A 22,883-nucleotide genomic window follows, 5' to 3' on the forward strand; every position below is an offset into this window, starting at 1 on the left:
ACCAGGGCCCGGTTCTTTGCTGGTGGACGGAAGATAACCTTGATTTTATTTTTCTTCAGTAATCGGCCTATTTTCGACGACACACTCCCGGCGTATGGAAGGAACGCAGTTGATTTAAAGTCATCATCTGCGTCCTCAGTACGTTGCTTCTTGTTATGATAGTTGCGCATGGCCTTCCTTATTTGGCGAGAAGTGTAGCCATTCTCTTTGAAAACCTTCTCCAAGTGTTCTAATTCTGCGTGGAGGTTTTCATCATCCGATATTATATGCGCTCGATGTATTAAGGTACTGAGAACACCGGCTGTTTGTGCTGGGTGATGGCAGCTTGACGCCCGGAGATACAGATCTGTGTGAGTCGCTTTCCTGTACACAGAATGTCCTAATGACCCATCATTTTTACGGCGTGCTAGCACGTCTAGAAATGGTAAAGTGCCCTCTTTTTCAATCTCCATCGTAAATTTGATGTTCTCATGTAATGAGTTTAAGTGATGAAGGAATTTCTCCAGTTCCTGTCTGCCATGAGGCCATACAGCAAAAGTATCATCTACGTACCGCCAGAAGACCGTAGGCTTTAAAACAGCAGACTCAAGTGCTTTCTCCTCAAAGTCCTCCATAAAGAGATAAGCTACCACAGGCGACAAAGGGCTCCCCATGGCGACGCCGTCTGTTTGTTCAAAGAATTCGTCATTGAATAAAAAGTACGTTGAGGAGAGTATATGTTCAAACAAGGCCGTCATTTCTGCACTGAATAAGTTACCAATAAGATGTAATGATTCCATTAAAGGCACTTTGGTAAAAAGTGAGACCACATCAAAGCTGACTAATAAATCCGAGCTGCTAAGCTTAACTTCCTTCAAGCGACTGACAAAATCCTCGGAATTACGTATATGGTGGCAACACTTACCCACATACGGCTTTAGTAATGAGGCCAGATATTTTGCTGTAGAATAGGTCGCAGCACCAATATTACTCACTATTAATCGTAGTGGGGCACCATCCTTGTGTATCTTCGGAAGACCGTAGAGTCTTGGTGGTACTGCATTGTGTGGTCTCAATCTCTTGATAACTTCTTCAGGTAGAGAACAGTCGTTCAAAAGGGTTGTAGTTTTCCTTGATATTCGGCTTGTTGGGTCCTTTTCAATTCTACGGTACGTAGAATCATTTAGCTGACAATATATCTTCTCGTTGTAGGCTTCTCTTGTCAGAAGAACTGTGGCGTTACCCTTATCCGCAGGCAGTACGACTGTGCTAGTATCTTCTCTCAGGCTGCGGAGAGCAGCTCTTTCAGCTGGCGAGATGTTACTCCGTTGTGGCGCACATTTCAACAACGTTAGACGTCTCCCTGTGGATTCTGCAGACGAAATTCGACGTGAATCTTGCCGAACGTTGTTGAAATGTGCGCCACAACGGAGTAACATCTCGCCAGCTGAAAGAGCTGCTCTCCGCAGCCTGAGAGAAGATACTAGCACAGTCGTACTGCCTGCGGATAAGGGTAACGCCACAGTTCTTCTGACAAGAGAAGCCTACAACGAGAAGATATATTGTCAGCTAAATGATTCTACGTACCGTAGAATTGAAAAGGACCCAACAAGCCGAATATCAAGGAAAACTACTACCCTTTTGAACGACTGTTCTCTACCTGAAGAAGTTATCAAGAGATTGAGACCACACAATGCAGTACCACCAAGATAATCAGGTCCCTCCCTACAAAAAAGGCGCCAGGGCACGACAGTGTCACAAACCAGTTAGTCAAAAAACTCCCACCCACAGCGATCACACACCTCGCGAACGTCCTCAACGAGATTACTCGTTCCCGCGAGTTCCCAGCTTGCTGGAAACATGCGGAAGTGGTCGCGATACACAAACCAGGAAAAGACCCTCTATTCCCGCAGCACTACAGGCCGATTAGCCTCTTGCCAACACTCAGCAAGATCTATGAGCGCCTCCTGCTAAAACCCATACAAGAACATATTACCAGAGAGCAAATTCTGCCGGATTTCCAATTTGGATTCCGGCAGAACCACTCTGCCCCACAACAGGTCATGAGAATGGTTGAAGCAGCCACAGAGGGCTTCAACCACAGAGGCTACTGCGGGATAGTGCTACTAGACGTAGCCAAAGCCTTTGATTCAGTATGGCATAGAGGGCTACTCTACAAGTTGTACTCACAAGGGTTTCCAGGGAGCATAGTTCAGCTAATCAAGAGCTACCTCGCGAATAGGACTTTCTCCGTCAAAGTAGAAACTGCCACCTCCACCAGAAGGCGTATTCGTGCGGGGGTGCCACAGGGATCGGTCCTGGGGCCCGTATTGTACAGCTTGTACACTGCGGACACTCCGACGGCCCCCCTGGTGCACACCGCGCAGTACGCAGACGACACAGCCTTCTACACGAGAAATGCGAACAAGGACCTGGTCATTCGTAGGCTACAAAGGGTTTTAGACGACACAGAAACCTGGGCCCGTCGCTGGCGCATCACCATCAATTCGGAGAAGACGCAGGCAATGCTGATTACCCGCAGGCTCGGAAGGCGCGAACCTCCTCAACGTCCCCCCCTCCACTTCCACCTAAATGGAACCCAACTCCCCTGGCGCAGAACCGCCAAGTACCTTGGCGTAACCTTGGACTCTCGTCTTACGTGGAAACCCCACATAGACGAGGTCCACAGGAAGGCCTGCGCCAGAATGTCCATCCTATATCCTATCCTGAACACAACCAGCTCCCTTCCCTGCCCAGTAGCAGTAAATGTTTACCAGGCCCTGATCCGGCCAGTAATGGAGTATGCGTGCCCTGTCTGGGGATACGCGGCAAAGCAGCACCTGGACAAACTCCAGAGGCTGCAGAACCGCGCCCTCAGAAGGGCACTGCACTTACCTCTTGGGTTCCCTACAGACGACTTGCACGCCGCAGCCGTAATCCCACTCCTGAGAGAGCGTTTCCAGGATCTGGCAAGGGCCTTCTACGAGGGTTCTTCCAGATCCGGAAACGCACTCATCCACTCCCTAGGTCGGTATGACATGTCCCGCGATAAGCACAAGCGCCCTATGACGATCTTCGACGACTAAGTCGAAGAGAAAATCCCAACACCCAATCCATCATCCTGTTCCATCCCATATAACACCAAACTTCTCGCCTACCTCAGGCAAGTACCAGACACACTCACAACAATCATCACAAATCACAGACACCAAAAACTATAGAAAAATCACACACACCCGTTCACAGGGGAGTAAAAGCCGAAAGGCTACAGACTCCCCCTCACACTTCCCCAAAGAGGGGAAAGCAAAAGATGAGTGCAGGCAGGCAGGGCTCTTCAGTAGTTGTGTACTCACCTGATGATGGCCGGACGTCTCTGGGCCGAAATATCGTGGCAGAATGTCGACGGGATCCGGCTGCATACCCGGAAATTATTAGAAGCATTTAAATCGTTCTGCATAAATCGATATGTAAATTTTATTCATACGTTTTTTTAGCATTAAGACGTTTATGTTTTGTTAATTGAACTTCACACTTGTTAAATTTATATACAATACAATGGCAGATCACATACGTTACTGCTACGTGAAACCAGATTTGTATATAAAGATTCTATTTTGTTCATACTTGATATGATCGATGCAGACCTGTATAGGATATTTCCTATTGTGCATTAGGATTGATTACGTCACACATTTCCCATACTGTTCTCAGGTTCCCTCTTCTTGTTCTATTAGTTCGAATCCATTCCATCAGCTTCTTATGCCATCTGTCCTGTACGTATATGTTGGTGTGGTGACGGAATGAGAGAAGGGAGGAGTTTTGCTTGTCACCGTTTCCCCTACCATTAGATTAAAATGGTCACACCTGTTATCTTCTGCTCCCTGGACCGTAGAAACATCAGAAACTCCTCTTACAGCAGGGAATTCGATTGCCAAGATAAATAATGAAGGGAACAGGGTAACTAGAGACCAGTAACAGACAGACAACCATAATTAAATCAGTTATGTTCTTAATAATACACATAAACGCTAGGCAGTCTCATTACAAAGGCGGAAATTTGTCAGCCAAAAACATGTTCTTATCTAGCAATCCACAGACTTACTGTGGTTCGAGCGAAGTCTAAATGAAAAGACATAGAAACACAAGAAAAATAGTGGTAACTTGTCCATTTTCAGGAGACAGTATTGATTAAAGAGCAACAGATGAATCTCCAGAATGTAACTTTTCCTGACCATATGAAATTAATGAGCCACGACTAATCATCTGTGCCAACAAAGCTTACTGCTCTGATATTGACGGAACTGTAATGGTGATTTCTCGCAGTGCAGCTCAATAAGAAACGGATTTGCTACGAGCAAAAGTTGAATATAGCAGAGAGGTACCGCGAAAAGTGCCGCAACTACAATACCACTGCTAGCCCTGAAGTGACGCCTATCAAGAACTGCAAAGAATTGAGTGCGAGATAGCGTCTCTCAGTAGTTTTGTTTCCTTGGACAAGGCGCATCAGTGTGCATCCTCCAATAAAAAATGATTCGTGTAGCCAACTTGACTGGAGGTGGCAATGAAGACGGTTGCTACAGATTTTTAGCGATGCGCAGTTCACCCATCCAATGTGTAGGTTAGTGGTCATGGGGCGGCGCCAGTTCACTGACCACGTAGGTATCTCTCTGTGCCACCATATATTCCCGCTTCAACTCCTATAGTTTCTTGAAGTTCCGATAGCTGGCTTCGCTGTACGTAAACGTCAAAATGGCGTCTGTAACGGAGGTGCATTCAGAACAGAAAGCTATCACTGAGTTTGTTTTGGGGAAAACTAAAGCACCGCGCACATTCATAGCCACTTGCGGAGATCTGGCCGTGAACAAAAGCACGACGAGCCGTTGGGCGAGGCGTCTAGCACGATGAGTCGTTGGGCGAGGCATCTGTCACAATCACAACAAGGTTGCCAGAAACCTCTCCTCTCTCCCACTGCCGGCCAGCTGCAAACATCTTCGGGAAATTGAGGAAACGACTTCAGCGTGTTTGTCACCACAAAAATGCAAACAAACTTCTCGTTCTCCTTCTCCTTGACAATGCAAGGCCTCATGCAAGTCTACCCAACTGAGAGGAGCTCACAAAACTTCATTGGACTGTTCTTCCTCATCTACTGTGCTGCTTGTATCTTCCGATATCCACCTGTTTGGCAAAATGAAGTATGCACTCCATGAGAAGCAGTACGTGGGTGGTGGGGAGGTTATTGATGCAGCAAGATGTTGTCTCTGATGACAACCAGTAGAGAGGTACACTGTGGGCACGCAGGCCCTCCCAGTAAGGTGGCGTAAAGCCGTTGCATTGAATGGAGATTGTGTTGAAACATAGTGTTTTGAGGCAAAAGAGTAGGAGGTAATAAGATGTATTGGAATCCTGTAAAAAAATCAACCTGCTTTCAGAAAAAAGAATTGCATTACTTATTGAACGGTTTTCACTTATAACTTTCGACTTGGTATTTTGTGTACTAGATCTCTTACCTCGGATAGATATGTTTACCCTTTTCCAATATCCATGACAGTTTGTAACATCATCATGGAATCACCCTGTATAGGTTCAGTCTTCAGTGACAGTTCAGTTTCAGACATAACCTGTATATTCAAAAGAGAAAAAATAAATTTTTTGTACAACAGTAATGAAATGGTGTATAGCTATAAAATACTTTGACAAGTTACTCATCTGATTAAAATGTCTGGCAGAGAGTGATGATGTTTTCTAACACAGATCAACATTCTTTCAGTTTCATAAATCCTTCTACAACATAGACAAAGTCATGAAAAGAAATAAACAGTGAACTACTGACCCATATGATGTACATGCCCTGCTTGTAGCTACCTTTGTTTTCTGAAACATATGTACATGCAATTTTGACTACTACCTACTCCATGCCATAGTGTTTATGGTGGATTTGATCTATGGGGCATGTAATTAACTAAAGTGAACTGCATTACATTCGACCTGTTGCAGGAATCCTGATGGGCGTCAGCTGCACCCTCGGCTTCACAGCAGCCTTTATATCGCCCCTCATCGTCAGCGTGCTCACCTACAACAATGTAAGTGCAAAACATCCGACTACCGACTAAGATGTCTCAACTTTACTCAGATGATGATGATGATGATGGTGTAATTTTAAATTTAAAGAAAGTAGAACACAGGAAAGAGGAATTTAAAGAAAGAATTAAGAGAAAATTAAAAGAATGTGAAGCAGAAACAGTAGCAAAGATACTAATCACAGCAGCTGAAGAAGCGGGAAGCTTGTCCAGATCTCAAAACCAACCAAAGAAGCTGACAAATAAAATGGTGAGACTGATGGATGAAAGAAGAAAAATTAAGTAGAAACAGACAAAGATAAGACAAAAAAAACTCCTCCCAAACAGGCCATGAAGGCCCAACCGTACCGACAGGCCACCGTGTCATCCTCAGCCCATAGGGCTCACTGGATGTGGATATGGAGAGCATGTGGTCAGCACACCACTCTCCCAGCCCTATGTCAGTTTACGATACTGGAGCGGCTACTTCTCAATCAAGTAGCTCCTCAGTTTGTCTCACAAGGACTGAGTGCACCCTGCTCACCAACAGCGCTTAACTTCGGTGATCTGACGGGAACCAGTGTTACCACTGATGCAAGGCTGTTGGCTGAAGATAAGATGGACTATAAATAACTGTGCAAGGCTCCAGATAAGAGCATGAAAAATGACATCCATGAGTATGAAGAAGATAGGCTAAAAGACAGTCTTGAAAATAAATCTAGTTTAAAGATAGCCAAGAGGAGGTTTATGATTGGAAAAATTCAGCTAATAGTGTTAGACACAGACGAAGGCCGAATTACAGATAAGAAAGAAATACTTGAACATATTCAGAATTTTTGTAGTGACCTAAACATTAAATTTGATGATAATACCTAAATCCCAAACGAACTGGATGCCTCTGTTTCCCAAATACCAGAAATACTCCTCTCAGGAGTCAAACTTGCTACATATAAGATGAAAAAAGGGACCGCTCCAGGTAGTGAAGATCTATCAGTCGACATTTTAAAGCTGATGGATGACAAATCTATAAAGCATTTAGCTAAAATATTTTCATATTGTTTGCACAGTTGAAAATTACCAATAGACTGGAATAAAACCAAAATAATCCTGATTCGTAAGAAAGGATGCACCATCACCCAATAAGCCTCCTGTCCACATTGTCCAAACTTTTTACTACAATTTTGACTACCAGATTGAGCACTACACTTGTCCTGGCCCAACCTGTTGAGCAAGCTGGATTTCGTGTTGGGTTCAGTATACCAGAATTGATAATATCCTCACTCCAAGCGAAACAATTAATAGAACAAATGAGTACCATCTACCTCTCTGCATTGCCTTCATAGATTTTGAAAAGGCATTCGGTTAGATCAGTTACCCAGCTGTGTTTGAGGCTCTAACAGAGCAAGGAACAGAAGAGGCCTATATTAAAGTTTTATAGAACATATACAAAACCTCCATAGCACTTGTGAATGTAGCTGAAGAAACCACTGAATTTCTCATTGAAGAAGGTATAAAACAAGGTGACTCCACATCTCCAAAACTATTTTCAACAGTTCTCAAAAAGCAATGTCTAAATTAGATAACAGATGGAATGCATATTCTGGAAAGACATTAAGTACCAGTAACCTGAAGTTCGCTGATGACATTTTACTATTTGCAAATAGTATACAATAACTCCAAATACTGCTTAGTGAACCTGCATCAATCTGCTCTGAAGTTGGACTAAAAATGAACTATGATAAAATGAAGATCTTGATTAAACGGACACCAGAGGGAAATGTACCTGTTGGAAATATGCAACTTCAGAGGTCACAGAATACGTCTATCTGGGTCAAATGCTAAGTATGAATGGAGATTTAAAACCAGAAATATTATGATATATTAAACTAGGGTAGCAAGCTTGTGGAAGATACTCCTCAGTTTTGAAATCCAATAATTTGACTGGGCTGAAGAAAACAGTTTTTGGTCAATGTATACTGCCAGTGATAACTTACCATACAGCTGTGTGATGTGGGCATTAAATGAGTTCTTTGTCAGGAAACTAATAGTAGCCCAAAGAGGAATGGAAAGATCAATATTGGGCTGCACAAAGTAAGACAGAAAGAAAGCAGTTGATATCAGACAGTCAACAAAGGTCAGTGACACAATGCAAAGAGTGAATACTTTGAAATGGCAGTGGACTAGACACGTCACTTGAAGAAAAGATGGCAGGTGGTCAAAACAAGTACTAGATTGGAGCCCAATTTACCAAAAAAGAGAAAGGGGAAGACCACTGGACAGATGGGACAGAAACTTAAAAAAGAAGCTCAAGACTGACAAAAATGGAAGAATCTAGAGAGATTGTATGTTGCACACCAACCCAGAGAGGCCATGTCACCAAGTGATCGAATTGGCTGATCATGTACATACAATGACAGCTTTGGAAGTGCATATGTCATGAGAAGAATTCTTTTTGTTGTGACTGCAGCCACATGCCCTCTGCAATTTTTACCTCTTCATCACTTCTGAACTCCTTCCCACATAGCACTTCTTTGAGCCACTCAAACACATGAAAGTCACTTGGGGCAACTTCTGCTAAATAAGGTGGGTCTTCGAGACATCCAAATTTCATATCCTGTGTTGTTGCTATGGTTGGAATGGCAGTTGGGGTTAGGCATTTTAATGCAGCAATAGTCAGAGATCTTCGTCATTTTCTCCTGTTTGCAGCATTTAAGCTCTGATTTAGTAGCCGGCCAGTGTGGCCGATCGGTTCTAGGGGCTACAGTTTGGAACTGCGCGATCACTACGGTCGCAAGTTCGAATCCTGCCTCTGGCATGGATGTGTCTGTTGTCCTTAGGTTAGTTAGGTTTAAGTAGTTCTAAGTTCTAGGGGACTGATGACCTCAGAAGTTAAATCCCATAGTGCTCAGAGCCATTTTTTGAACTGATTTAGTAGCAGATTGGAATACAATTCATTGGTAAGGATTCATCCCCTTTCCATGAAATGCTCGAAAATGAGTCTTTTTTTGCATCCCAAAACAAAGTGAGCTTGACATTTCCTGCCAAAGATTGAGTGTAGATTTTTTTTGGTTTTGACAAATAGCAGTGGCACCATTTAGTACTCAATATTTTCATTTCAGATTTCATATCTTGTAGCAGTTCTGTCTAGAAACATATTACATTCAACCTGGAAATTACACAAAAGTTTCTCACAGACATTGACGTGACAATCTCTCAATTCATGAACATCTTACAGACCTTTTACCAAATAACAATATTTCATGGAAAATATTGTGTAATGAATAACAAAATATTGGCTATTTGTTTACATTAATAGGCCCATTTCCCTTCACAAGCTTCTCCACTGTAGCAACATTTTCATTCATCAGTACATGTTACACTTGCTGCAGGGACACACATAAATCACCATAACATGCTTTAGTCCCGAAATGCATTTCCACAGGTTTGCTGCTCAAAAAACATATCTCAGATCACTATTCCAAAAGGATGCAAGTAAACAATGGGGTGCACATATTTGCACTGACACAGAGTCATTTTCTGTTAGACAACAATAGGCTGTCAACTGTTGAGAGTTTGTCAAAACACCTAGAGAACATCTGCCAACTGCCCAATGGATATACGAGGTGTGGCTAGAAAAAAACCGGACTAGTACTGGTGAAACAATAAAACCTATGCAATAAGGCTGAAAGTCGCGTGGCCTGTCACGTGACTCTCGCTCCGCCTACTGCTCGAGTTTCATCTGCCTCCTGCACTTAGTCTGCCCGTGGCGTCTGTTTTAAGTAGTTGACGTTTTGTCTGTGCGTCGGAAAATGTTGAGTGTACAGAAAGAACAGCGTGTTAACATCAAATTTTGTTTCAAACTAGGAAAATCTGCAAGTGAAACGTTTGTAATGTTACAACAAGTGTACGGCGATGATTGTTTATCGCGAACACAAGTGTTTGAGTGGTTTAAACGATTTAAAGATGGCCGCGAAGACACCAGTGATGACACTCGCACTGGCAGACCATTGTCAGCAAAAACTGATGCAAACATTGAAAAAATCGGTAAACTTGTTTGACAAGATCGCCGTTTAACAATCAGAGCAGTGTCTGAGTTAACAGGAGTTGACAAGGAAAGTGTTAGGCAGATTCTTCATGAAAGTTTCAACATGAACAAAGTGTGTTCAAAAATGGTTCCAAAGTCTCTCACAATTGAACAGAAGGAACACCGAAGAATGATTTGTTCTGACATCCTGGAAAACATTGAAAGTGATCCCACCTTCTTACAAAATGTTATTACTTGTGATAAATCGTGGTTTTTTAATTACGATCCCGAAACTAAACGCCAATCGATGCATTGGAAAACTCCTGGTTCTCCACGACAAAAAAAAGCACGAATGTCAAAATCGAAATTCAAGGCAATGATGATTGTTTTTTTTTTTTTTTTTACATCAAAGGGATTGTGCACATTGATTGGGTACCAGAGGGACAAACAGTGAATCAGCATTACTACATTAGCGTCCTGGCTACCCTACGTGAGCTAGTACGGAGAAAACGGAACGATTTGTGGAGAAAAAAGTCATGGATCCTTCACCAAGACAATGCCCCAGCTCACAGTGCGTTGTCAGCGAAGACGTTTTTGGCAAAACACAACATTCCCATCTTAGATCATCCACCCTACTCACCTGATTTGGCCCCCTGTGACTTTTTTCTTTTCCCTAAAGTCAAGTCAGCTTTGAAAGGAACTAGATTTGAGACTGTTGAAGCAGTAAAAGAAAAAGCGACGGAAGTAATGTATGGACTTACCGAAAATGATCTGCAGCATTGCTATGAACAGTGGAAAATTCGTATGGAGCAGTGTAGAGACCGAGGAGGAGAGTACATTGAAGGAGATAACATGAAATTGTAAATAACTGTAAATAAATGTTTTTTCCAGCATCAGTACGGTTTTTTTCTAGCCGCACCTCGTACAGCTTTTAGACATTTTATTGCAGTTTTAAGGTTTTCATTTAAATTAATATTGTGTAAAAGGATCTTCAGGTGTTTGTAAGAGGTCTGAGAAAGGAGAGAACTACAGTGACTTCCAGTGGTATCTTACAATATTTTTGCATGGTGTATTATGCTGAAATCTGCAACAACAAACAACAAATGGACATTATTTAATAATAAGCACTTAAATAATTAATACCATATTTTATAATGTGCAAATTACATAAAAAACGAACAGTTCTGTTGTATTGATTATTTAAGTGCTTATTATTAAATAATGTCCATTTGTTGTTTGTTGTTGCAGATTTCAGCATAATACACCATGCAAAAATATTGTAAGATACCACTGGAAGTCACTGTAGTTCTCTCCTTTCTCAGACCTCTTACAAACACCTGAAGATCCTTTTACACAATATTAATTTAAATGAAAACCTTAAAACTGCAATAAAATGTCTAAAAGCTGTACGAGGTGCGGCTAGAAAAAAACCGTACTGATGCTGGAAAAAACTTAAATAATTAATACCATATTTTATAGTGTGCAAATTACATAAAAAACGAACAGTTCTGTTGTATTCAACACATTACTCAAATAAAATACAAATAATAAAAACATACTGTAGCTGATAGGTCTGTTGTGACTGAAATTTAGTATTAAATGTCAGATGTTGCATAAAAAACATTATTTGCTATTGATCAAATTGCTACTGAGTTTCTTAGATGCTGCAGATGCTACAGCAAAACATTAAAATTAAAAATAAACCTCTGAAGAACATTGCAATGTGAATGATAATGACAACAACATATCAACTACTCCAAAAAATCAAGGTGAAGATTTAGCATATTTTTTTACAAAACTGATCATTTGCTGAACTTCCAAGTGCTTCTCTTATATTCTCTCTCTGTTCATGGGTACTAAATATGTATGGATGCTAAACATACATCAATACAATTAATTTAAGTGGAGATTAGTGTTTAACATCCTGTCGAGCACGAGTGCAAGCTTGGATAAGGGAAAGAAGGGAAGGAAATTGGTGATGCCTTTTCAAAGAAACCATCTCAGCATTTGCCTGAAGGGATCTTAGGGAAATCGTGGGAAACCTAAATAAGGATGGCTGGATGTGGGGCAATTAATATAGCGCACAATCGAATACATGAACAATGAAGTCATAAATATTGAAAGGTCAATGTAGATATCAATGAGACAAATTCAATGGCATAACTGCTTGGTAGAGTAGGAAGTAAGTTATGGAGTAGAAATGCATTTAAATTTGTGATTGTGCATTGTTTCAGTGGGTTAGAAGTCTCATCACCTTGGTGATTGTGTCCCTCTCAACCAAGAGCACTCATAGTATGGTTTGCAGGGGGGCAGAGGGGTAGGGTATATACCTGAGGTATGGAGTATTTTTAAGATTTTGGAAGGTGAATGTCAGCTTGTAAGTAGCTATAAAAAGTCCAGTTCCGACCCTGTTAAAAACAGGCATAATACTGACATTTAAATTGGTATAAGAGAGCTAGAAAGATTGGGTTACGATGGTCAAGCAGCTCCTCATAAGCCCTACATTTTTGTAGTCAATGCTAAGCCTTGTGGTGGTTTAAAAAGTGACATCAATTGATAATGACAGACTGGAAATGAGTGATTTTGAGTCTGATGGAATAGTCTGGGTTTGGCGAATGTGTGGGGAACATTATGTGCCATCATGTGAAATGCAAACAGTGAAATATGGAGGAGGTGTATTGTGGTATGGGGATGGTTACTGTGATTAAGGTATGGTCTCCTTATTGCTCTCAAGAAAATGCTAATTGAAGAAGGGTGTGAACACATTTCACAGCATTACATACTACTAATCAGTAGAGGAATAGTTCAGAGCGATGACATGCATCATGTCTTAAAGCAGCATGTGTGAATGTGAGGCAATAATTTGTGGACAAGAACTTTTATGAAATAGCTTGGTCTGCCCAGTGACCCTTCCTGAAACCAATGGAACACCACTGGGATGAGTTAGAATACCGACTTCTCTCCAGACCCCAGTGTCCGACATCACTACTTGCTTTGGTTTGAGCTCCTGAGAAAGAATGGGCTACCACTCCTCCAGACAAACAAGCACCTTATTAAAGTGTCCCCAGCAGATTTAAAGCTATCAAAGGCAAAGGATGAATGCACCCCATATTAACGCCCACTAACAGGTATCCAGAAACTTGTGATCCAATAGTGTATATTTCTATTTTTGTCTTAGAGCTTCACAAAAACACTTGACTATGCTGACTGCCAGGAGGGCTCAAGCTCTATCTTCTCCCTCCTTACTGGGTACCCCTGCTCTGTTACATTAATTTATAAGATTGTATGTTATGTGTTACAAAATAAACTGACCACAAAAAAATATTAGTCAGTCCCATAAAGGAGTATATCAGTGGCTTTGGTGTGTTGTAGGTGGTGCAGAAATAGTACTAGGTAGTCATATGACATTCCACCAGTGATGTAAGTCATGGCACTGATAGTGAAGTGGCAGTTGGTCATATTAAATCGGAACAGCAAGATATGGAGACATGAGAGAATGGCAGAATGGGGCTATTGTGTCCCAATAGGATTTGCTATAGTCACTGAAAGCAGGTTCATCTTAACTAGCTTTTGAGCAAACATTGTGAAAGAAACTGCATATAATAGGCATTGCAGGTCCATTACCTTGAGGGAGGTCATTGATCTCAGCAGTACATAAAGCTGAATGTTCTCAGTGAGTCAAACAATGCAGAAACTGGGCAATATTTGATTGAAGGCATGAAGTGTTGTTTGACAAGTCATGATGTTGCCTGTTTTTTGTTAGGTGCTGAGTGCACCAACCACCCAACGGGCTATTTACCCATAGTATGTGGAGGGTGTAGTTCCAGCCAAAGGTGGTTCTTTGTTGTAAGGGGAATGTTTTTTATATCATTACTTGGTACTACTCCTTCAGGTCAACATTCTCAGTGACCTACCTCCCCTTTCTTCTTCATCTCTATGATGAGTCTAATATGGACACTTCTGTCTTCCAACATGACAATGGCCACATTCACAAGTCTGCATGCACATGTTCATGGTGTGATGAGCCATCAGTTACAACTCTCCGGGCCAAATATATCATCCAATCAAAAATGTCTGGAACTATTAGGATCAGCTGGTGAAAGTAACAGTAAACATCACCACAATTTGATAGCTCTACATGATCTAACCATCAGTGAGAGGCTTCAGCTGGAAATGTTATGCCTTAAGAAGCTCATGGCTATTCTTCCTCATTGTACTGAGGTTGTAACTATGGCTAGGGGTAGAATAATTACTGTTATATCTCCTGGGGAGGGGGGGGGGCCTAATTTTTTTTGTCCTGTGTGCTTATGTTGATGGTTTGTATTTTTGTATTACACAGAATAGTGTAGGTCCTACATCCCACATGTCTTGCAGCATTTTAGTTGTTTGATGTGCACATATTGCTCTATTCAAATGATATAGAGTGTAGTAAAACACAGCTTCTTTTGTTGAAATTATTGTTCCACAGCCCACTTTCAGAGTTAAAAAAAATTAACGTGTAGGGGCTGATCCTTGAAGCTGAAATGTTTGTTATTATAGGTTCTCACGGTTCCAATTGACATAATAACTTCTGAAAAAATTGCCTGAGCAGTTAATTTTATTCTTTCACGTTTATCTGTATCACACTGTCTTTACAATTTCCACATCAAAATCAAAAATTACGTTGTTATTGCCAAAAAATAAAAACATGTCCGATCACATCAGAAGCATGCCCTCTACTAACCCATTCTGTGGTACTAACAATATTCCAAAGAGTTTACAAATTTTCTTGACAAAATAATCTCTGCCAATTTATATCATTATTTTATAAATGACTCCAGAAGTAAAAATAAGAAATGTCGTCAGATTGTGCAATTAGTAATAGGAATTTTAAGTGTGCTAGATATTTTGTAATTTCAAACACTTCTTTAAAAAAAAAAAAGGTAATTTTAACTGTACATACAGAGCTTATACATGGCAATTGTAACAACAAAAATAATTTCTTTTTATTAATGTAGCCTGAAATATACCACATCGTGTACAAAATCATATGCAGTTTTTTTTTTAGAAAAACAGTTGAGATAATATTAACCTGTTTAAAAATTTGTAATTGTTTTTGGTATTGCCTACTTCTGTTGAGGAAAAGTAATGCTAGAGAAGGGTGTCCCTTTATACGGTCCAGCAGTTTTATTTCAATTTTATGATGTCAAATAATTTTTGTTGTTGTTGTTGTTGTTGTTGTTGTTGTGGTGGTGGTGGAGTTGTTTGTGGTGGTGATCTGGGTGGCAGTGGTGGTGGTAGTCTTAGATCTGAAGACTGGTTTGATGCAGATCTTCATGTTAGTACTACTGCAACCTACATCCATTTGAACCTTCTTACTGCACCATAATCAAACCCCAGTCTCCTCCTACAGTTTTTACCCTCTGCCGCCTAACGCCATCTTCCATTACCTAACTGACGATTCCTTGATGCATCGGGATGTGTTCTGTCAACTAATACCTTCATTTGGCCAATTTCTGCTATAAATTTCCATTTTCCCCAATTTAGTTCAGTTCCTTCTCATTAGTTCTCTTCTTGTCTGAACTGTTTATCATCCACATTTTACTTTCATGATGAGGCTAAACATCAAACAAACAACTTCAGAAAATATTTCCTAAGATTTTAATTTATATTTGATGTTAACAAACTCTTCTTTTTCAGAAACAGTGTTTTTGCTGGTGAAGAGTTCTCGGGCTTCCAGCCGGGTGGCGGTGTCTTCAAACTGCGACGTTTCGACGAGTGACATACTCATCATCTTCTGGCGAAGTGCCGAGACTTTGCGGATGCCAGTCCCTTTATACCTGCAGTGTGCCCCCCACCACCTGGCCGTGGGAGGCTGGGTCCAGAGGAGCCGGCGGGTGAGGTGGAGGGGGAAGCGGGTGTGCTGTTCGTGTCTCTGTCAGAGCATTCTGATCGCGTCTCGTGAGCTGGACGGTTCTTGTTGCGTTCCTGGCATATTGCGGCTAATGCTGGATTCCAGGCTGCACTCAGTTGATAGCCTTCGTCCCTGTTCACAAGATTCTCGTGGACCCGTATTTCTATTGATTCTTTAATGACGCTATCCCAATAGCTCCCGGCTCGGCACAGCACCCTGGTGTTTTCGAAGTCAAAGGTGTGGTTTTCGTTGATGCTATGTTCAGCTATAGCAGATTTCTCTATCTGTCCAAGTCGAACATGCCTGATGTGTTCCTCCCACCTTTTAGAGATGCAGCGCTGTGTTTGACCAATGTACTGCACACCACATTCGCAAGCAATGTTGTATATACCAGGTGTGTTTAGTTTGAGTGGGTCTTTAGCTGAGCCCAGCAGCTCTTTCGTCTTCGGCAGTGGTCGGAAGACGGTATTTATGTTAGATTTTCTTAATAGCCTCCCGATTTTGGCTGATGTGGGCCCCAAATATGGAAGAAAGAGTCTCTTGTTAACTTCCTCTTCCTCTTCCTGAAATTTGTCAGCCTGTCTCCTCTTGAAGGCCCTGCCAATCTGTGTTTCACTGTACCCGTTTTTCCGAAATACCTCTCTTAGGTGGTGTAATTCCTCTGAGAGGCTTTCTTTGTCACAAATGACGTGCGCCCTATGTACCAAGGTGGTCAGTACTGACTGGCGTTGCGCCGGATGGTGGCAGCTGGTTGCATGGAGGTACAGGTCTGTGTGCATCTTTTTTCTATATACTGAATGGCCCAGCGTGCCATCCACTTTCTTCCTGATCAGTATGTCCAGGAATGGAATACAGCCATTCTCTTCTACTTCCATCGTGAAGGTGATATTCTCATGTATGCCGTTTAGGTGGTCTATAAACTCCTCCAGTGCATGCCTGCCATGCTGCCAAATCACGAAAGTGTTGTCCACATAGCGGAAGAAGTGCCTGGGTTTACGGTGAGCAGTTTGTAGTGCCACCTCCTCAAAGTGTTCCATATAAAGATTCGTGATCAGTGGAGCAAGGGGAGATCCCATGGCCACTCCATCCACTTCTTCATAATGCTCTCCATTGCACTTGAAGTAGATGGTCATAAGTGCATATTCAAAGAGCTTCACTGTTTCAGGCTCGAAGTGCTGATTAAGGAGCACCAAGGCGTCTTGTAGTGGTACTTTCGTGAACAAGGAGGTGACGTCGAAGCTCACGAGTAGGTCATCACTCTGTATTCGAATGTCCTTCAGTATTCTAACGAAATCCGTGGAGTTTTTCACATAATGACTGCAGTGTCCCACCAATGGTTTCAATAGTGGCACCAGGTATTTGGCCAGTCCATAACTGTGCGAGTTGATAGTGTCCAGAATCGGCCGTAGAAGCACCCCATCTTTGTGAATCTTGGGCACCCGCTTCCCCCTCCACCTCGCCCGCCGGCTCCTCTGGACCCAGCCTCCCGCGGCCAGGTGGTGGGGGGCACACCGCAGGTATAAAGGGACCGGCATCCGCAAAGTCTCGGCACTTCGCCAGAAGATGATGAGTATGTCACTCGTCGAAACGTCGCAGTTTGAAGACACCGCCACCTGGCTGGAAGCCCGAGAACTCTTCGCCAGCTGTATACGCCGGGAAAGCATACATTCACAGTGTTTTTGCTATTGCCAGTCTGCATTTTATACCCTCTCTACTTTAGTCATCATCAATGTTTTGCTGCCTAAACAGCAAAACTCATCGAATACTGTTCATTTCTCATTTCCTAGTCAAATCCTATCAGTATAATGTAATTTAATTCAAACAGTCTATGACCCTTATTTTACTTTTATTGATGTTTATGTCATAACTTCATTTCAAGACATCATCCATTCTGTTGAAAAGATTTTCCATGGCCTTTTTAGTCTCTGACAGGATTACAATGTCATCACTAACATCAAAGTTTTTTATTTCTTCTCTCTGAACTTTAATTCTCTTTCCAAAAGTCTCCTTGGTTTCTTTAACAGGTCAGTCAGTGTACAGGTTGAGTAACATTGAGGATGGGCAGTAACCTTGTCTCACATCCTTCTCAGCTGTTGCTTCCCTTTCATGTCCTTCAACTCCTATAATCTCAGCCTCATGTTGTTGTTGTTTCCACATTTTATATCGCAGTAAAACAAAAGTGAGTACATAGTTCTAAATAGGGGTAAGTGCCCCCCTCCCATCATCATCATCATCATCATTTAAGACTGATTATGCCTTTCAGCGTTCAGTCTGGAGCATAGCCCCCTTATAAAATTCCTCCATGATCCCCTATTCAGTGCTAACATTGGTGCCTCTTCTGATGTTAAACCTATTACTTCAAAATCATTCTTAACCGAATCCAGGTACCTCCTCCGTGGTCTGCCCCGACTCCTCCTACCCTCTACTGCTGAACCCATGAGTCTCTTGGGTAGCCTTGCTTCTCCCATGCGTGTAACATGACCCCACCATCTAAGCCTGTTCCCCATGACTGCTACATCTATAGAGTTCATCCCAAGTTTTTCTTTGATTTCCTCATTGTGGACACCCTCCTGCCATTGTTCCCATCTACTAGTACCTGCAATCATCCTAGCTACCTTCATATCCGTAACCTCAACCTTGTTGATAAGGTAACCTGAATCCACCCAGCTTTCGCTCCCATACAACAAAATTGGTCGAAAGATTGAACGGTGCACAGATAGCTTAGTCTTGGTACTGACTTCCTTCTTACAGAAAAGAGTAGATTGTAGCTGAGTGCTCACTGCATTAGCTTTGCTACACCTCGCTTCCAGTTATTTCACTATGTTGCCATCCTGTGAGAATATGCATCATAAGTACTTGAAACCGTCCACCTATTCTAACTTAGTTCCTCCTATTTGGCACTCAATCCGTTTATATTTCTTTCCCATTGACATTACTTTCGTTTTGGAGATGCTAATCTTCATACCATAGTCCCTACATTTCTGATCTAGCTCTGAAATATTACTTTGCAAACTTTCAATCGAATCTGCCATCACAACTAAGTCATCTGCATATGCAAGACTGCTTATTTTGTGTTCACATATCTTAATCTCACCCAGCCAGTCTATTGTTTTCAACATATGATCCATAAATAATATGAACAGCAGTGGAGACAGGTTGCAGCCTTGTCTTACCCCTGAAACTACTCTGAACCATGAACTCAATTTACCGTCAACTCTAACTGCTGCCTGACTATCCATGTAAAGACCTTTAACTGCTTGCAAAAGTTTGCCTCCTATTCCATAATCTCGTAGAACAGACAATAACTTCCTCCTAGGAACCCAGTCATATGCCTTTTCTAGATCTATAAAGCATAGATACAATTCCCTGTTCCACTCATAACACTTCTCCATTATTTGCCGTAAGCTAAAGATCTGGTCGTGACAACCTCTAAGAGGCCTAAACCCACACTGATTTTCATCCAATTGGTCCTCAACTAATACTAGCACTTTCCTTTCAACAATACCTGAGAAGATTTTACCCACAACGCTGATTAAAGAGATAGCTCTGTAGTTGTTACAATCTTTTCTGTTTCCATGTTGAAAGATTGGTGTGATTACTGCTTTTGTCCAGTCTGATGGAACCTGTCCCAACTCACAGGCCATTTCAATTATCCTGTGTAGCCATTTAAGACCTGACATTCCACTGTATTTGATGAGTTCCGACTTAATTTCGTCCACCCCAGCTGCTTTATTGCACTGCAATCTATTGACCATTTTCTCCACTTCCTCAAATGTGATCCTATTTCCATCATCATTCCTATCCCATTCTACCTCAAAATCTGAAACATTACTGATCGTATTTTCACCTACATTGAGCAACTCATCAAAATATTCCCTCCATCTGCCCAAGGCATCCACAGGATTCACCAGCAGTTTTCCTGACCTGTCCAAAATACTTGTCATTTCCTTCTTACCTCCCGTTCGAAGACTGCTAATTACACTCCAGAATGGTTTTACAGCAGCTTGACCCAAGGTCTCCAACCTATTTCCAAGGTCTTCCCAAGATTTCTTCTTGGATGCTGCAATTATCTGTTTGGTTTTGTTTCTTTCTTCAACATAACTTTCTCTGTCTACCTGAGTTCTAGTATGTAGCCATTTTTTATACGCCTTCTTTTTCCTTTTACAGGTTGCCTTGACTGTGTCATTCCACCAAGCTGTTTGCTTCATCCTACTTTTACACACTACTGTTCCAAGACATTCTTTAGCCACTTCTAGTACTTTGTCCCTGTACCTTGTCCATTCCTTTTCCGATGACTGTAATTGACTACATTCAACTAACTGGTACCTCTCTGAGATCACTGTTATGTACTTGTCCCTGATTTCCTTATCCTGAAGTATCTCCACTCTTATCCTCCTACATATGGACCTGACCTCCTGCACTTTTGACCTCACAATCCCAATTTCACTGCAGATTAAATAAAGATCAGTGTCATCAAAGAATCCCCTGAATACACGTGTGTCCCTCACAGCCTTCCTGAATCCCTGATCTATTATTATATAGTCGATGACAGATCTGGTTCCCCTGCCTTCCCAAGTATACTGGTGAATGTTCTTAAGTTTAAAAAAGGAGTTTGTGATTACTAAGCCCATACTGGCACAGAAATCCAAGAGTTGTTTCCTGTTCCTGTTGGCCTCCATATCCTCTCCAAATTTACCCATAACCTTTTCACACCCTTCTGTTCGATTTCCAATCCTGGCGTTAAAATCACCCATGAGCAGAACACTGTCCTTGTCCTTTACTCTAACAACTACATCACTGAGTGCCTCATAAAAACTATCCATCTTATCTTGATCTATCCCTTCACAATGCGAATATACTGACACAATCCTAATTTTCTTGCTAGACACTGTCAAATCTATCCACATCAGTCGTTCGTTTGCATACCTTACTACGCTGGGTACCATTTCTTTCCTGATGTAAAGCCCTACACCCCATTGTGCTATTCCTGCTTTGACTCCTGACAGGTAGACCTTGTATTCTCCCACTTCCTCTTCTTTCTCACGCCTTACCCGAATGTCACTAACAGCTAAGACGTCCAGCCCCATCTTACTTGGAGCCTCTACCAGCTCTACCTTCTTCCCAGAGTAGCCCCCATTGATATTAATAGTTCCCCATCTCATTACCATTTGTTTGCCAAGTCGTATCTTAGGAGTCCCCCCTCCCTCCCCAAAAAAATCACCTTAAACTATCCCTCTTGTGTACATGAGAATGTGTGCTTGCAGCAAACGACAGCACAGTGGCAGCTGGTCTACATCGTGGTTAGTGTGCTGCTGGCTGCACCAGGTGCCGTCTATACCTGCTGTGCCACATCTGAACTGCAGCCCTGGAACTCCACCACTGCACGTGAACGTGTGCATACTCAGGTGCCGCCAGCAGAGCTGCATGCACTTACCAAGCCGGACGATGACTCCAAGGACGCCGCCGGTGCCTAGCATCTGCTGCTGACTGCTGCCACTGCTGTTCCTACGACTCCCTCTGAGGGAGCAACAGATTTCCCTGGTTTGCATATGATCAGCTTGTCAGATGCACGTGGATATCAGTATTATCTTGTGCAAGATGCTCCACTCATTTTAGGACTGGTGCTTTCAGTGTTTCTCTCCTGAAGCAAGTGCTGACACTGCATTTCATCCTGAGACCGGGCTCATTTTCTTGTATTGGCAGAGTTCACTTAAGTATGACATATGGATTTTGCAGTGTTTTAAACAACAGTCTGTCAGTTAGTCTAATTTTGTTTAGCTTTAAATACAGACAATTCATTAAAATAATTTAATAATTTTTCATACTTGTTCTTTGATTCACTGGATCTATACCTTTGACTGTTCCTGTACAGTAAGGACTGTTCAGTAACTAATACAAAAGTAGTTACCTCAAACTAGTGGATACATGATGATATATATAGATACTATTTTACATAGTTATCACTCATGAAATCTTCTGCACATGAATACCATTTACTTTTGAGCCATTTTTCCAGTTTTGTCTCCATATTTTGAGTTGAATCACATTTCCACTTCCAAATTTTATTTCTAAATTTCAGACCCATATAATGTGGAGTTGTTAATGCAGGTTCATTTTGTGGCTATATGACATGCAAGTTGATCTTTGTCTAGTCTAACACTGGTGCAAGAAGTAGCTGTACTCACAAAGTTGTGGGTTCCTCTTTGTGTGAAAATGAGAGTCTCGCATACATGGTGATGTGCATAACTTTTTTGTTTAAAATTACTTTTGATCCAATAAAGACATTTATAATCTGTTTCCACACAAATGAACAGTTATCATGGGTTCATGAAATGAACAGCAATTTATTCTCATAACTTCACTAATAACTGAGTTACAGGCATCGAGGTCTTTCTTTTTTAATGGAACTATGCTATTTTTTGATTCTAGAATAGGAGATCTCAGTGAGAGAAATTCACTGATATAACTCTTTTGTAGATTTAACAGGAGATCATGGTGTAAAAAGATATTGAATTTAGGGATTTTTGCATTGTTGTTGCAGCCACTGAATGGTCCACCACCTGGAAGTTTACACTAGTTTTCCAATAAACTTGTGTCAGCAGCTTAAGATGCAAGATGTAAGACCTTACAAAGATTTGAACATGTTTCATGCAAAAGAAAATGTTACATCACTGAAGGAATTTAGCTGGTATTGAGATGACAAATTAACTTTTGTAGTGCCGACAATGTTTAACAAATGGTGAGATCACTGAAGAGTCCTGTAAACTTCTGAATGGTGGCCCATTGACAGCCACATCACCAGCACAAAAAAACTATTTTTACTTTGTGATTTCTTATTATATCTAGAGAAAAAGTTATATCACAGAATTTGTCTTACAGAGATTTGCTATTCTACTGCCAAAAAGCTGCATAGTTCCATGGGAAAAGAAAT

General features: G+C 41.6%; 1 protein-coding gene across 1 annotated transcript in view; it reads left to right on the forward strand.

Moving 5' to 3' along the window:
* The window catches only part of LOC124594086 (sialin-like), a 287,657-nt gene extending 265,885 nt beyond the window's left edge, over positions 1 to 21,772 (forward strand). The window contains exons 9-10 of the mRNA XM_047132436.1: positions 5,974 to 6,059; positions 21,217 to 21,772. Coding sequence (XP_046988392.1) covers positions 5,974 to 6,059; positions 21,217 to 21,426 — 296 coding nt within the window. The 3' untranslated portion in view covers positions 21,427 to 21,772. The remainder of the gene's footprint in view (positions 1 to 5,973; positions 6,060 to 21,216) is intronic.
* Positions 21,773 to 22,883: the final 1,111 nt, after the last annotated feature.

Source organism: Schistocerca americana, chromosome 2 (genome assembly GCF_021461395.2).
Source record: "Schistocerca americana isolate TAMUIC-IGC-003095 chromosome 2, iqSchAmer2.1, whole genome shotgun sequence".
Classification (NCBI taxonomy): domain Eukaryota; kingdom Metazoa; phylum Arthropoda; class Insecta; order Orthoptera; family Acrididae; genus Schistocerca; species Schistocerca americana.